We start from the raw sequence: 15,939 nt of genomic DNA on the forward strand, positions 1-15,939 counted from the left end.
TATGTAATTGTATGTATGCATATATATGTGAGTATATATGCACCTATGTGGATACGTGTATGTATGCGTATATGTGTGTATATTGATACGTATATATATATGTATATACATATACATATATATATATATATATATATTTGGGGGGTGTGTGTGTGTGTGTGTGTGTGTATCAATACTCAACTGCAGCCTGGGGGGGAAGAGGGAGAAGGAAGGGGTGAAAAAGACAAAGTAAAAAGTACACAGGAGAGAACAAAAGAAAACTTACAAGGGAGCAAAGATGGACAGCTTAGAACATGTGTAGTATTCATTATATAGGCTTTCTTGAAATGGAAATTTATTGATGTATATTTTGAATCCTCTCTTACATTCTGCTGTGCATATGGCAATTCTTTTTTTCTTTTCTTACTTTGTACTTAAGTTTTAGTATTTAAGTTTATAATATGTTTCTTTTCTCTTATTGTATATGTAAGTTTAAAATGAATTAATAAAAAAATTGTCTTTACATGTAATTGAAAAAGATAAAATATTATTTAAAAATTTTTAAAAAGAAAACAGGGATGAGTCAGCAGCACCAACCCTTTTACTACTGAGTATCTCAGCCAGTGTGGATCATTATTTTTCACTGATTAATATTTTTTGACCCTAACTTTATGTGACTAGAGATAGTTTGAACCCAGAATGTCACCATGACCTCAGTAACTGTCCAGGAATGCCAGAGGTGGCTACAAAGAATTTTGACTTCCCCCTGGTCCTGAATCAACCCAAAACAGTTTTGTTTTGGGTCCCCACACCCAGGTCTTGTTTTGGGTCCACCTAAGCTTTGCCCAAATTTTATTGAATATTTATATTTACTAATATTTATCTCAATCTATTTTGCTTCAAGTTGCTCTCTCAGCAATACTGCTTAATTGAGTACATGTGGTTTGTGTTGCATGTATGGGTGTGTCCTTGTTCAAAATCCTATATAATATAAACTTTCCAGAACCTGGGGAAAGGGATCCACACCTCCTTTCTGGCTCAGTCTCTTCCACTAAACCACCTAATAAATTTTGTTCTAAAACTCCGGCAGATTTGGGGGTCTGTTCATTTGTGAACATCACTGGTAAGAACTACAACTGACACATAGATGTGGCAACCCCATTCCCTCTAGAACCATCTAAGGGACTTTGTTCCCAGACCTTTGTTCCCTAGATGCTGAGGCCGTGCTTAGAGGACATTATCTACTTTACTCCTCCAGATTCTAGGAACTAACTATTACATATAAAAGGAAACTTTTAACTAATGATGTAAATTGTAGCAACTGTTTATCAACTTCATAACAAATAAATAGGAAAAGATAGTATTATAAACTGTTTTGCCCAACTATGTCACAATAAAACCAACCACTTCAATGAAATTTATGAATATTTACAACACTATAAGATGACCAGATTAACAGAATGAGAAATAGAGGAGGTAACCCTCTTTGAGAAGAAGAGACTGAAAATGCTTTTATAAACTCTGAGAGAAAAAAAAACTCCAAGATCAGACAGATTCACAAAGGATTCTATCAAACATTCAGAGAACAATTAATTCCAATATAAATATCTATAAAAATAGTCAATAATGTTTATTAAGTGCCTATTATGCACCAAGATCCTACCAAATTTCTTCTGCGATACCCGATATGGGTTCAGATACATAAACCAGGTAGAATCAAAACAGAAAGTGAAAGCCAGAGACTAATATCCCTAATGAACACAGACGCAAATATTTTGAATAAAATATTAGCAAAGTGACCAAAACAACATGTAATAAGTATTATATACCATAACCAAGTTGGATTCATCCCTAGAATGCAGGGTTGGTTTAATATTGGTAAAACTATAAACTTAATAAGCCATATTAAAAACAAAATAGACAAAAATCATTATTAAAATAAATGCTGTTCAATTTTTTTTTCAGTTGGGTCTGACTCTTTATGATCCTGAGGACCTGGAAAGCCACATGTGGCCTTGAAGATGCAGGTTACCTACCCCTAGGGTATGACTTAACCCTGCTGGGCATCAGTTTCTTTATCTATAAAATAAGTGGGTTGGACTAGACAGCCTCTGAGGTCCCTTCCGGCTCTAGGTCTATGACCCTATGAATTAAAGATAAACTTTCAGGGAACAGTTAAAAGGCTCAGTAAACAAGGGGCCTGGCACTATGCCTTTGGAGGTCAGTCCTTTGAACCAGACAGATTCCAGTAACTATTACATATAAAAGGAAAGTTTTAAAAAACAACGTAAATTATAGCAACTGTTTTATCAACTATGGACCAATATTAATCATAGCTGCCTGGGCTGGAAAAAAGAAAGGACCATAACTTGAGGCTTAACATGTTTATGTTTATTTTATGTTAAAGTATGTTGACCTCCATTTCTGGTATTTCCCTATCCTTTCCTCTATCCTAAAAATACTGTTATTTTATATAAGTATCAAATCCACTTGACAGAGTTACGATTCATTCTTATTAACGATGGATATTGGAATCTGGAGAGATCAGTTAATGTTAGACTTGTTCAGTGTAAGGGCGTGGTCAGCTCCCCATTGGAGTCTCCTCCCTGAAGCAAGAAGTGCATCTACAAGGGAAGAATGATGACAGTGACTTTATCATATAGGCCTTCTTCATATTATCTGCTGCAGATGACATGCTGACACAGTTAAACATCCTATTTTGAGAATTTTTTTTTTCCTGCATTCTACTTTTACAAATAAAATGGACATTAAAAAAATGCAACTTCCAGGGTATCACAGAATCAGTATAGATTCATCTCAACCTTCAGGGGTGGGGAAAGTTGCAGCTTGAGGCTGCAGGTTCCCCACCCCTGTTAGACTATTCCATTATTACATAGCCATTTCTCTTAGATACTACAAGTTCCTAAATTTTCTCAATCAATAAATTTAGCATTTATTTATTTATTAGCATTTATTAAATGCCTACTATGTGCCAGGCACTGTGCTGGGTGATGGAGACACAAAGACGAACATGAAATAGTATCTACCCTCAAGGAGCTTATATTCTACCAAGGGAAATAATATGTAAACATATTTAACCTATATAAAATAATTATAAGGTAATTTAAGGGGGTGGGCCTATTTTAGGAGGTAATGCTTTAACTGGGCTCTGAAGGAAACCAGGGATTGATTCTAAGAGGTGGAGGCGAGGAAGGAGACAAACTATACAAAAACATAGAGATAGGAATGGAATAGCAAGTACAGGAAACAGCAGGAAAACTAGTTTGAATGGAAATATCATATAATAATAGATTGAGGCCAAGTTGTAAAGAGCTCTGAATGCTCGACAGAGTTATTTGTTAATGAGAGAGAGAATAAGAAAGCCCCTGGAGTTTACTGAGTAAAGGAATGGCATGGTTAGACTTGTGGTTTAGGAATATCACTCTGGCAGTGAAACAAAGGATGAAATGGAGAGAGACTTGAGGCAGGGAGATCAATTAGAATGCTCTGGCAATAGTGCAGACAAGAAGAGAGGAGGACCTGAATGAAGATCGTGGTCATATAAGCGGAGAGAAGGGGAGGTGTGAGAAAGATGTTGTAGTAGATTCATTTCAGTACAGTTTTAGTGTTACTGCTTTCTAATCCTTTCCATTTTGGCCAACTAAGTATTTTATATTCAGTAGCTACCCATGGGAGAAAAATAAATTCAGTTAATCAGAATACCCCATTTCCCCACCTTTTCTGAATCAAAAGGAATTTACTAACAAGTAAGCACTGAGAGGTTTCACCTATTTAAGCAACACCCCTGCTGTAATTCACTTCATAATGTCTGGGTTGTAATTTCCATGACCCTTCTTATTATTTACACAAGGATATGTTTGCTTCTTAGAATTCTGTAACTGCAGTGTTATCCTTCCTCACTCTGGAGAATATAAATGAATTCATATTGCTTGCTAGAAAATATATATACTCATACACATATTTATACATAGCTATATTAATAATTAAGGGCTTTCTCTCCTTGTTTGGATCTTTGTGTATGGGAACTTCATCCCTCCCCCTCCCACAATTTTCCCTTTCCCACAGAATATGAGTTAGCATTCTTATGCAGAATCCTGAAGGCAAAAAAGGCAAAACCACCTCCACCAGAGGCTGTTTATATTTTCATCTGAGGACAATCCAAGGCCACTTTACTGGCTTGGGCAAGGCAATTGATAATTGTCTACGATCCCATTTTGCTTTCCCCCAGTTGAGATCTCATTTCCCCAATTATAACTTCACAGATAAATATTCAGATGAATCCAAGTGGTCCGTAAAACCTGGAATTGTAGATAAGATGACTGGGTAGCATAGCGCATGGAACCCTCAACTTGGGAGTCAGGAAGACCCTAATTCAAATCCTGCCTCAGACACTAACTCGCTGTATGGTCCTAGAAAAGTCACTTCATCCCTCATCTGTAAAATGGAGACAATTACAGCACCCACCTTACAGGGTTGTTGCAAAAAAATCCAACGAGTAATGTCTGTGAAGCGTGTTACAAACCTTCAAGCACTATATAAATGCTAGCTATGATTATGGTGAAATCCTCCCTATGCCCCCTTGTTAGTCAGTCTTGAGTTAAATCGAGAAATATTCTGGCCACATCCTCATGTCCCTCAGCCAGTTACTTCGCTCCAAGATCCCAAATTGTGGGCCTGGAAGTAGAGGTGATAGACGACACCTTACTTCCCATCAAGTCCCACTCTTGACCCTCTCCACAGAAAAGGACATTTCTAACATATAAGAGACAGGATTTCTCCTAAACAAAAAGGGAAAGCTGGGAAGTCATTGTCAAGGGAGCTGTCTCACCATCTCCCCCATATACACAATGCATACACCCTCAACACAGACTTGGAGGAAAACAGCACCATCGCCCTCTTGTCTCCAGCTGGCTGTAAAGGATAGCCTCCAATAAGTTTCTTTTGGTCGCATAAGTCTTGTACGTGGGCTTTCTCCTCTCTCTAGCGCAGACACTGGCTAATCAGTCATTTGGAGATGCATCCCCCACCTAATGGAGGTGTAACAGTGGGCTTCGTGGGAAATACAATTCAGTGTTTAAAAGAGACACGATTCCTTTCCCAACCCAGGAAGGATCTACGGCAGGGTTTGGAATGGACTCCGGGAAGCCTTCCCTAACCCCTCTTAATTCTACTGCCTCCTCTCTGTTAAATAGTATTATTTCCTAATGAGAAAAATATTATTGTCTTATACTAATAACCAATTTTATATATAGGACCCAAAGATCCTCTTTTTTGCTTGCTCATTCAAAGCCCAATCTCTCAAGGACATTTCTAATCTAGCCCAAAAATTCACTCTACCCCAGACCATCTTATCTAGGTAGAATATTTACTGTAACCCCACTATGGTTCAACTTCAGTAGGACTGGGTGGAGAATGGATTCTTTTGTATAGATTGCTAGGTGCAAAATGATCTATGAGTCATTGATCACGTGATCAAAGTGACAACGCCAGCCCCTCGTTAGAAAAAGCCCACCTCTTATTATAATATTTATTCTCTCATTAATTGTAACCAAACAGAGTTAATTTTCACCTGTCAGGGACACACCCCTTTCCAAAGATATTTAAACAGTCAATGATCTCCATTTGGGGTCTTTAGTTACAAGAGAGACCACAGACCTCAATTTCCTGGTCTACTTAACAAATGACCCAGAAACTGTCTCTGGCTTTTCATTCATTTTACTATGTATCCTGTACACAGCTTGCTTCATATATATATATCAGTTGGCATATTGTCTCCCCCATTGGACTGTGAGCTCCTTGAGAGCAGGAAAGGTCTTTTGCCTCTTTTTGTATTGCCAGTACTTAGCACAGTGCCTGGCACATAGTAGGCACTTAATAAATGTTGATTCATTGACTTGGCAAGTTATATCAGCTTGGGAAATTGGAACTGGGCTGTGAGAATAAGCAGGAATTAAAAAGGAGCTAGCAGCAAAATGGGCCACTGTCCACCTTGGGACTTTATGAGCCAAGAGATGACAGAGAAACAACATGACTGAGGGGGACAGCTGAGAGGTAATCGTCTTTAAGAACGATGGAAAAGAGGAGAAATGGGGCAGCTAGGTGGCACAGTGAGCAGAGCACCGGCCCTGGAGTCAGGAATACCTGAGTTCAAATATGGCCTTAGACACTTGACACATTTACTAGCTGTGTGACCTTGGGCAAGTCACTTAACCCCAATTGCCCTGCCTTCCCCCCTACCAAAAAAAAAAAAGTAGAAAAGAGGAGAAATATTTAAATCCCCACCTTTTTTTCTTTGTGCCTGGCATGGTCACAGCTGATATAATAATACATTTTCTTGCTGCTGCCCCTTTAACTGCTACATTTTCTTGATTAATTAGCAGAGGAATACCTCAATTTAATCAGCCAGAAGTTTCATCTGGCTAGGGGAAGATTAGGAGAGCCATAGCTTACGAATTTTTTAAAATTAATAATTTGTACACTTGCACAGACTTCTTAAGAGGCAAAATAAAACTTGATTCAGCAACTTTCTTTTGTTCCTGGTCGAGGAGAGTCATCGTTTGGAGCCAAAGTAGGTGCCTGCTAGTCAATCTCCAACTCCATGCCAGAGAAGAAAAGGATGGCAAAACAGCAGCCACACAGAAGGCTCCAGTCTAAACCCAAGTCCCATGGTTGCGGGCCCCAGCACAAATGTGGTCTGGGAGAATCATTTCTGCCCCTTTCTGTTGGGGAGGCCCCACTCCTGGAACCCCATGGTTCAAGAAGTCCTCCTCAGCCAAACTCTAACCTCTACAGCAACACTTTCTGACTGCAGAGGAATTAACGGGGTGGAAAACAAACAGATTAAGTCTTCTTATTTTAAAACTCCTCAAACCCATACAAAAATCTTTCATTCCAACTGCTGCTATAAGCGGCCCAAATTTACCTAATAATTTTTTTTCTGTGTTTACATACCTCCCTACTTTTTATTAGCTTGTCTGAAAAGGCATATTAGCAATACTCTGATTTATAATATACATGTGTGCCTGAAACTACACAATTTTTATTGGACAACTCAAGTGACATGCTAGAAATCACGGCCAGTGTGTAAGCTAGCAGGTAAGAAACAGATTAATTACATATTTAGTAATTAGATTTTCCAGTAAAAAGTCATATCCTCCTCTGCTTCCCTACGAGAAAGAGAGTTCAAGTTTCTACGTTTCTATCACAAACTGTTCACAGTGAAAACAGCTATTTTATGAAATAAGTCCCTTGCTTTTTATCAATCAGTTAGAATGTCATTCATTTTCAGAGAGAAACACAAAACTCTGAACTTGGTTCTCTGCAGGAAGTAAAGGGGGAAATGAGCATCAGCTATTTGATTTTTTTTAATGTGACATTTAGTTGGCATGCAAGATGGCATTACAGAATCATAATAACCTGGGAGTAGATGCATTTTACTTTGGATGCAGAGCTTTCAGATATACTTTTGCTTGTGGAGTTTGGTATTTTCCTATCATAGAACACAAACTTGAAAGATCCCACTTTTATTTTTCTCAACTTCCTTTTTTGTGGGATAAGTTTAGGGATATGAAGCAGTGATGGGAAATTGTTTCACTTGCTAACAAGAAAAAATAGGGTCTGAACCTGATAGTTACTTTTCTAGCTGTATCAGCAGCTAAGAAATAATGCCAGAAACACAGCCAATTCACATTGACACTAAGTGGACTTAAGTGAGAACAATGCAAACATGTCAAGTAAATTTTAGTTTATAAAAAATTTTTTTCACAGTTTCCTGTAATGTCAAATGTCAAAAAATCAGTGTGCTTAACAGCCCTTCCTATCTCAAGGCTCATAGCTAATAACACCAGAATGCAAATTCTTGGCAATTATGAAATTATGATGCACAAAATAAATAAATCGGGAAACAAAACAAGAAACCCAAATATACTACAAATGTCTGTTGTCCTTTGCAGATCTGAAAGCTGGACAGAATGAAATATATTTGTAAATTTAAAACTTCACAGAAAGTCAGAGGTTGACTTGATAAATATAGTCCATCTGCTGTCACTCAGACACTAGGTAATTAGTTCATTTAGTCAGGATATGGACCATCCACTGTATCACTTGCAGACTAGATTCCATGAGACCATAAATGCCTGACCGGGAGGCCAAAAACTTGGTGGGATGAGCCAAAGGCCCAGTTTGGAAAGAAATGGTAATGTCGAGAGTAGCTCTTCTGGAATGAAATGGAATTATCCTTCATATTGAGCAGAGACACATCGGGTGAACTGAAAGGATAGTGTAAGTCAAACAATGACAAATGAAATCCGGTACTGAGGGAGTGTTGGGACCTGGACCCCTAAAGGCCCTCAACTTTCCCATACATTTCAGCAGCCCCAAGGCACTTGGCCTACCCCAGCCCACCTAGATCACATAATTAGCTTAACTGACCTTCCTTTCACTGTCATATTTGGCCCACCCCAGACTATTGGAATACACAGATCACCCTTTTAATCCCACCTAGATCGCCTAATTAGCCTACTTGATAGTCCTTTCACTGTAGCACTTGGCTCACCTCAGACCACTCCTTAATCTCATCTACATCCTTTCACTGTCCCGTTGGTATATAAGCATCAGTCTCACCCCCATTAAGTCGCAGGTTCCCTAGGAACCCTGCCCTCTTCTATTGGCATTAAGATAAACCTTGTCACTTGACTGGAAGACTGAAGCCCCTCTGTACTCTGTATTTTGGGGTTCCCAGCAACCCCAAACTGCATCAGCACCCCAAGAAGGCATTTGAAAAACAAAAGAAAAAACCAAGATAAATAAAAAAACGTCCAAGTACAGAGTCAAATGAATGCCATCAATTCATGTACTAAAAAAAATTTACTAAAAAGTAATCCAAAAGGCACTAGAAAGGGGGGCAAAAAACTCTAATACAAAAGTATTTTCCAGACCATGAAGCAACTGGGGAAATAGCAAGATTGGGTAGGGAAAGAAAATAGGTTTGCACAGTGGGAAAAGCAGTAATGAGATGAAAATATCAATAGATACAAAGAATATACTTACCACATGGCAAAGGCATGGAGAAAAATGAAAAACAAGAGAAAAGACCCTACACAGTTTGCTCTTTAGTTATTAGGTTTGCAGCGTTTCTTGAAGAACTAAAAACATACTCAGAGAGATCGGCTTACTGTTTTCATTCTGACTTTTATGGGATCCTCTGAGATCAGAGATGTCTTGCCACTACAGCATACTTTTCAAAAGAAGAAACACGCAGCAAATAAGCAAAACTGGAGTTCTACCCCCTACCCCTCCACCCCTCGATTTCAGGATTATCCAACTCATCTTTAAATGTATCCTGAAAATATTACAGTGAGGTCTCTGGAGAATTTCTTTTATTTATTTACTAAAATCTTCTTCCTTTCTAAAGAAAGCTTCTTTCAATTCAGAGCTCAGCTATCTAAGAACTGAAGCACTGAAAAAATGTTCTCCTCGGCATGTTCTCTGAAATCTGGTTTATTGTTAATTCCTCTGCAAAGAGTTGGTTCATCGTGAAAACAAAGGGGCTCATACAACCTGAGGGAGAAATTATTATTAATAACCAATGACTTTGGGAGATCCAAAGTTTCCCCTTTTTCTGAAGTCCTGATTTCAAGGTTCAGGCTCTGCATAACAGGACAGATGATAGCAGATGGGATTAACATTCTCCTCAATCTAGGAATTGCTACCCCACCCAACTTTGCAGGAAATTTTAATCTAAGGTGAAACTCCCAGCCCATTGTGTTCTGCTCAGGCTTTGGTGGGGGATATAAATTCCGTAATTAGATTGCCCAAAGCTGGGCAACTTGGAAGTAATAGATGTGATCAAAGTTACATCCCTCATTAGAATAGGTCCACATCTCATTCTATATTCATTCTCCCTCACTGTTAACCAATCAGAGTTGATTGCTACTATCAGGAACACCCATTCTTCCAAGGAAATATAAACTGTGAGACCACAGCCATGATTGGGCATTGGCATTCAAGAGTATTACTGACCTTTTTATTAATAAAATGATTAGTTATCCAGAAACTGTCTCTCAAACTTCTCAAACGTCACAAATCCCAAATCATACCTTTTTGTCAAAGGCCACATGTGCAGGAATAAAGTCAGAAGGTGGGGCCTGCTTGGCTTCTTCATAGGTCAGTGTAGGTCTCTTATTGGCCAGCTCATCCAGATCAGCTTGAGACAGCTGGTTCAGATGGAGACGATCTCCGCCGATCGCCGCTGTTGGAAGTCGAGAGTAGGCAAAGCCATTCCTGTAACCCAATGTCTGGCTTCGGTGAAAGTTAGTTTTCTGAGGAAGGAAATGCAATTATTAAGAACACTACCATATGAGCCTTTGCAACATTATTACAAAAACAATTTTTATTCCTTGTTCTTAAACCTCATTAAACTTCCATGGAGAAAGTAAACACAATTAAAAGATGATCACATTTTCGGTGAAGTATTAAATTACTTGTTTAGGTTGCTAAACAGTGAGTTGTGATTGAGCTGAAAATAAGACTTATAAAGTCCTGCTCCTTAATTTACAACTAGATCATCTTTGGAAATAGAGCAAAAAAGTATTTCATCTCATAATTAATGATCTTTTAGTGGCATCTGTTAGCAGCAAAATTCAGTAACCTGAATTGCTAGTTCTGAGAAATCTATTTTAATCTTTAGTTAAGATTTCTTCTTGCCCACCATCTAATCTCCTTGAATCCTGGCCTAACTTCTTTCAAGACTGGGTTATACAGCTGCTAGGTGGCACAATAGATGGAGTGCTTGTGCCTGGAGTCAGGAAGACCCAAGTTCAGATTTGATTCTGCCTCAGCTATAAAATAAGGATAAGAATAACACGTACCCCTCAGAATTGTTTTAAGCATCAAATGAGATGATATTTGGTACCTGGCACATAGTAGGTGCTTGGTAAATACATGTCTCCTCCTTCTGCCTCCTTATTTAACTGGCTGCACCAGATTAAATGTCTTCTCTTATGAGAACTGGAGAATATGCAATATAAATTCACATTTTCTATTAAAACAACTCACACAGGTCCCTCTCAATAAGTACTGCTCCTGATTCCCAATACATGGATAAGAATGTGATTTCATTGGTACAGTGAATTCCCAGATGAAGAAATCCTCTCTACCAAAGCAAGATAGCACCTCCTTTGCAATACATAGTCTTACAGTCTTGCCTAGAGCAGTGATGTCAAATTGAGATAGAAACAGAACCCTGTGGGCTACATACTGACTTAGAAAGCCACAAATTAATATATGCATGTTGTATTTTTATTTATTTTGTTAAACATTTCCCAATCACATTTTAGTTGGGTTCCAGCCACACAAAGGAGTTTTGCAGACTCCTTGCAACCTGAGCCACAAGTTTGATACCTCTGGTCTAGTACCATTAAGCAACATATTCAACAATATGCATCAGATGCAGAAATTGAAACAAGTCTCCCTGACTCTGAGGTCAGCTCTCTAACCACTAAAACCATGCTACCTCACAATATATGACACGAGAAATACCCTACATTGGGTGCTACCTCCCTAATGGACAGATCAAATAAGATAACAGATGTATTTTGCAAACCTTAAAGCACTATATAAATGGTGGTGGTACTGGTATCCATATTTCCATGATCTTCTATCCCTAAGGACAAATGTAGCATCTGTTGCTTCGATTTGCTTTCTCCTTTTTGATTAAGAGGCTTCACTAATTTGTAATATGCATCATCTTTGCATCCTCATGCAAGACTATGACAATCCTAGAAAAATGGCCTTTCAAGCAAAAAGCACATGCATTTATCACCTTGTCCTCCCTTTCACAAAAACTTTTGTGTACATTTCTACTGATGGCCCACAATACTGCAAATAGGCGTTCACATTACTTCCACACACTGCATCTTCATTGGTACCACTTAAAATTATTGGTTTGGGCGCATAGTGGTCACAGTTCATTCTGCTTGGGTGATAGCAATAGATACACCAGAAGGCTGCTGCCTGATAAGTCACTCCAATTGCCTGCCTCTAGGAACAGCCATGGGTCCACATGCAAAAAACGTTTGACTCATTACTAAGGTACCAATACACCATCTCCAGGAAATCTGCTAGCATCATTTTCGAATTACGGAAAACTCAAACTTGCGTCTAATTCTTAAGGTCAAAGATGTTCAACACATGCAAGGGCTTAACAATTGCCCTACAATCACGATGAAAAAAAGGAGGGAATCCCAGAATCTTTATTCCCTCACCAAACCTGACATCTGAATAACAACATTGTCTTCTCTAAGAGAAATACATTGGCATTTTGTCCCACTGAATTCAAAGCATTTCATGCACTTGGAATACAAAACTAAATGTAAAGTGTGTGCATCTCTGGCTCATTCTGTGGCAATCTGCTTGCTAAACGACAAAAGAGACCTTCGCCAATTAACTTTGTCAAGCAAAACTCTAAGTTTAGAAAGGAAGTAACCAGTCCACTACAGGAAGATCAGATTCCATGAGGCGGTTTGGTGTGGTCAAGGATGGAGTTGGTGACTTGAATGGGGAAGGGAAAGAGGCATACTGGCAAATGGGGAAGGATAGCTTATAAGGAAGGAGGGAGAATAAAGTAGAAAGACTATCAGAAATCTTGATGAAGAAGATTTTAAAGTTAGGAGACAACCAGCCAGCAGGTTAGTCTTCGTCTGAGTGATTCTTTTTGTTCCCCCTCTTTTCCAGTTTTGCTTAACCAAGGTGAGCTTTGTTTCCCGGAAGGTCGGTCTCTTTTGCCTTTAAGCAAGTTGTAGATGGATGGGGCTGGGAGAAAAGTACTAGAGTTAGTAAGATGAAATGAGGCTGGCAGTCCAAAGGATGAGGCAGTAATAACTCACATTTTCTATAACGCTTAAAGATTTACAAAGTGCCTGTCCGTCAACAATCCAGTGAAGAAAGTGCTACGTCTATTAATCACCTTATTTTACAGGTGAAAGCACTAAGGGAGGCTAGCAGGAAAGACTGGGAAAGGGGGCTTAGGTGGGGTGGAGACCTGGAGAGGAAGGGTTGTCATAAAAACAATGGCTACCATTCCTAATATGGGTTTACTAACTACTTCCCTGAAAACAACCTACAATTACTGTTCTCCCAGAATACCAACCTCATGGTTGGCCTCTGAAGACATTTAGCCTGGAGAAAAGAAAACTTAGCACCCTACCAAAGATAGGTGGCTGTTTTCAAGTATTTGAAGGTCTATCACCTGAAAGAGACATCATACACACATATTTCCATTTGGTTCTAGAGGGCAGAAGTAGGAGAAATGATGGAACTAGCAGAGAGACAGATTTAGTCTTGATGTAAGGAAAACCTTCCTAACAATTAGAACTATTCAAAAGCAGAATGGGCTGCTGCAGGAATTAGTGGGCCCCTGTCAGTGGAGGTCTTCGAATGGAGGCTGAAGGCTAAAGATGCCATGGAGGAGATTCTTGGTGAGATATAGGGTGCAGTTCCATCTCCTAGATTCTGTGATCCCCATTTTAAAGCTGAGGAAACTGAAAGGGATGTGACTAAGGGGCATCGCTAGGAAGGATGGGAAGCAGGATTTAAATCCGAATCACTCCGGAGTCCAGTTTGTATTCTTCATACTGTACCCCTGGTGGGGAGGGCAGGCAAGGAGTGAAGATGGAGGTAAGAGGAGAGGGAGAGGATCTCAGGAAGAGAAATGGACATGGGGGAAGAGAGATAGAGGACTAGGGGGAAAAGGCGCAACAGAACTGGGGTAGGAGTTGGGGCTGGGGTGGGGAAGAATGGAGTTTGAGGGAAAAGAATGAGGTTGAGGCTTAGGAGGGCTATGGGATAGGCTCAAATGAGAATTTATATAAATACCTTTACAAAATGCTATGTAAATGTCAATTATTAGTGTAAGGGGATGGGGGGATGAAGATGGGAAAGAGGGCTGAAGTTAGGGACAGGGGTGGGGTTGAAAGAATGACTTGAAAGGGGAAGTATGGGAATGCACAGAGAAAGGGCTGCTGCTGGGAGAAGGGAGGGGAATGAAGGGGAGAACTGGGGCCGAAATGGGCCTTAGACAAGATAGGAGAGTAAAGAGAGAGGGCTGGAAGATGGGCTGTGACGGGAGGGGGAAGGGCCGGAGGGCTCTGGGAGAATGGATGGGGGCTGACGTTAGGCTACGAAGAAGGATGGGAGTTGGAGGAAGAGGGGTGAGAGTCGGGGAGAGTGGAAGATGGACCTGGGGGAAGGTAGTTGGTAGACTGCTGGTAGTTGGCTGAGACTGGGGGTGGGCCTGGAGGTGGAAGAGGGAGATAGGGCTGAGAGAAGGAAAAAAAGTGGGGATGGGGGCTGCGTCTGATCGTGGGAGTATAAGATTGATTAGGGGGGAATCTCTACCACCAGAGGTGGGAGAAGGCTGGGAAAGGGGAGGGGTGGGATGTGGGGCTGGGAGCAGGAAAAGATTTGGAGGGATGCAGCTTGGGTAAGGGGAGGAGGAGCTGGAAGAAGGGATAGCGTGCGCAGCTGGAGGTGGAAGGAGGAGCTGGAGGCCGGGCTGGAGCGGCGGAGGGAAGGGGGTGTGGGCTGCCCTTCGGGCAGGTGGGGAGTGGGCGTGCCGAGGCCGAGCGGGAGCTGGGCTGTTCCTCACCGTGCAGTCGCTGAAGGAGTAGCCCGGCAGTAAAGGCAGCCCGTGCACGGGTTTGGACACCATTGCCACAGCCGCTGCCGCCTTCTAGGGCCCAGCGTCTGTCTATCCCGTTGCCCTGGCGACTGAAGCTCACACGAGGGCTGTGCAACCATGGTAACGCCAAACATTCGCCGGGCGCTGAACGGCGGGGGTCGGTAGCAGACAGAACGTGGAATGACGTATCTGCGCCTGCGCCTTCTAGCGGCGGCTCCCTCCTCCCGCACTTGTGACCCCCCTTGAATAAGCCACCGGCTGTATGAGTGTTGTCTCGGGCTAGTCCCCATAGTGGTGGCAGGGTGGGGTGGGGCGGGCTGGCCTGCTATACGGAGTTAGGTCGTCAAAGGAGTTGGCTTCCATTTCTTTTCTTTTTTAAATTTTTATTATGAACTTAATAAGCTCTAAAACATTTCAGTACACAAGAAAGAAAAAAAAGACAATTGTATGAGAAACTATGAACTTCTGTTGTGCGGTATTTAAGTGTATATTAGTAAATTTAAGAGAGTAATAAAATTTACCTGTTTGACTTGGCTTTTTTTTTTGAAGTTTCATTGACATGTTTTGGCTTTACCTTTACAGATTACTACTCAGTAACAAAGAAATACAGTTAATTAAACTAATAAAATAGTGACCTCATCTAAGTGTACACAACATTTCATGTCTGTAGCACCACTATCCCCATTTAAAATAAGTCTATTTTCTCTAAAAAAGAAAAAAAACATTTATTATGACAAATATGCATAGTCAAGTAAAACAAATTCCTTCAATGATTGTATACAAAATATGGACGTAGATATAAGTATCCATACCTCATTTGGCACCTAAATCTGTTACCTCTGTGTAATGAATAAACATTTCATCATTGGTCCTCTGGAATCATGAATGGTCATTGCGTTAATCATAATACAGCTTTCAAAGTTGAGTTTTATGGCGTTGTTATCCTACAAATTGTTCTCCTGGTTTTGCTCATTTCATTTGTTATCAGTTTATTAAAGTTCTCAAAATTGCTTATTTTTATAATTTTGATGTTATAAGTTGTTCTGGTCCTGCTTCGTTTATTCTGCATTAATTCGTATAAGTTTTCCCGTGTCTCCTTGAAATCATCTATTTCCTCATTTCGTACAACACAACAGTATTCCCTCACATTCATATATCATACCTTATTCAGCCATTCCACAATTAATGGACATCTTATTTTCTATTAAATAATTTTTGTATATAAAAGATATTTTCTTCTTTCTTTGATCTCTCTTGTGTAT

General features: G+C 40.1%; 1 protein-coding gene across 1 annotated transcript in view; it reads right to left on the reverse strand.

Moving 5' to 3' along the window:
- The window catches only part of EFHC1 (EF-hand domain containing 1), an 81,924-nt gene extending 67,217 nt beyond the window's left edge, over nt 1-14,707 (reverse strand). The window contains exons 1-2 of the mRNA XM_036767908.1: nt 14,645-14,707; nt 10,098-10,319 (exon numbers count right to left, since the gene is read on the reverse strand). Coding sequence (XP_036623803.1) covers nt 10,098-10,319; nt 14,645-14,707 — 285 coding nt within the window. The remainder of the gene's footprint in view (nt 1-10,097; nt 10,320-14,644) is intronic.
- Nucleotides 14,708-15,939: the final 1,232 nt, after the last annotated feature.

This window comes from Trichosurus vulpecula, chromosome 7, assembly GCF_011100635.1.
Source record: "Trichosurus vulpecula isolate mTriVul1 chromosome 7, mTriVul1.pri, whole genome shotgun sequence".
NCBI classification, from domain to species: domain Eukaryota; kingdom Metazoa; phylum Chordata; class Mammalia; order Diprotodontia; family Phalangeridae; genus Trichosurus; species Trichosurus vulpecula.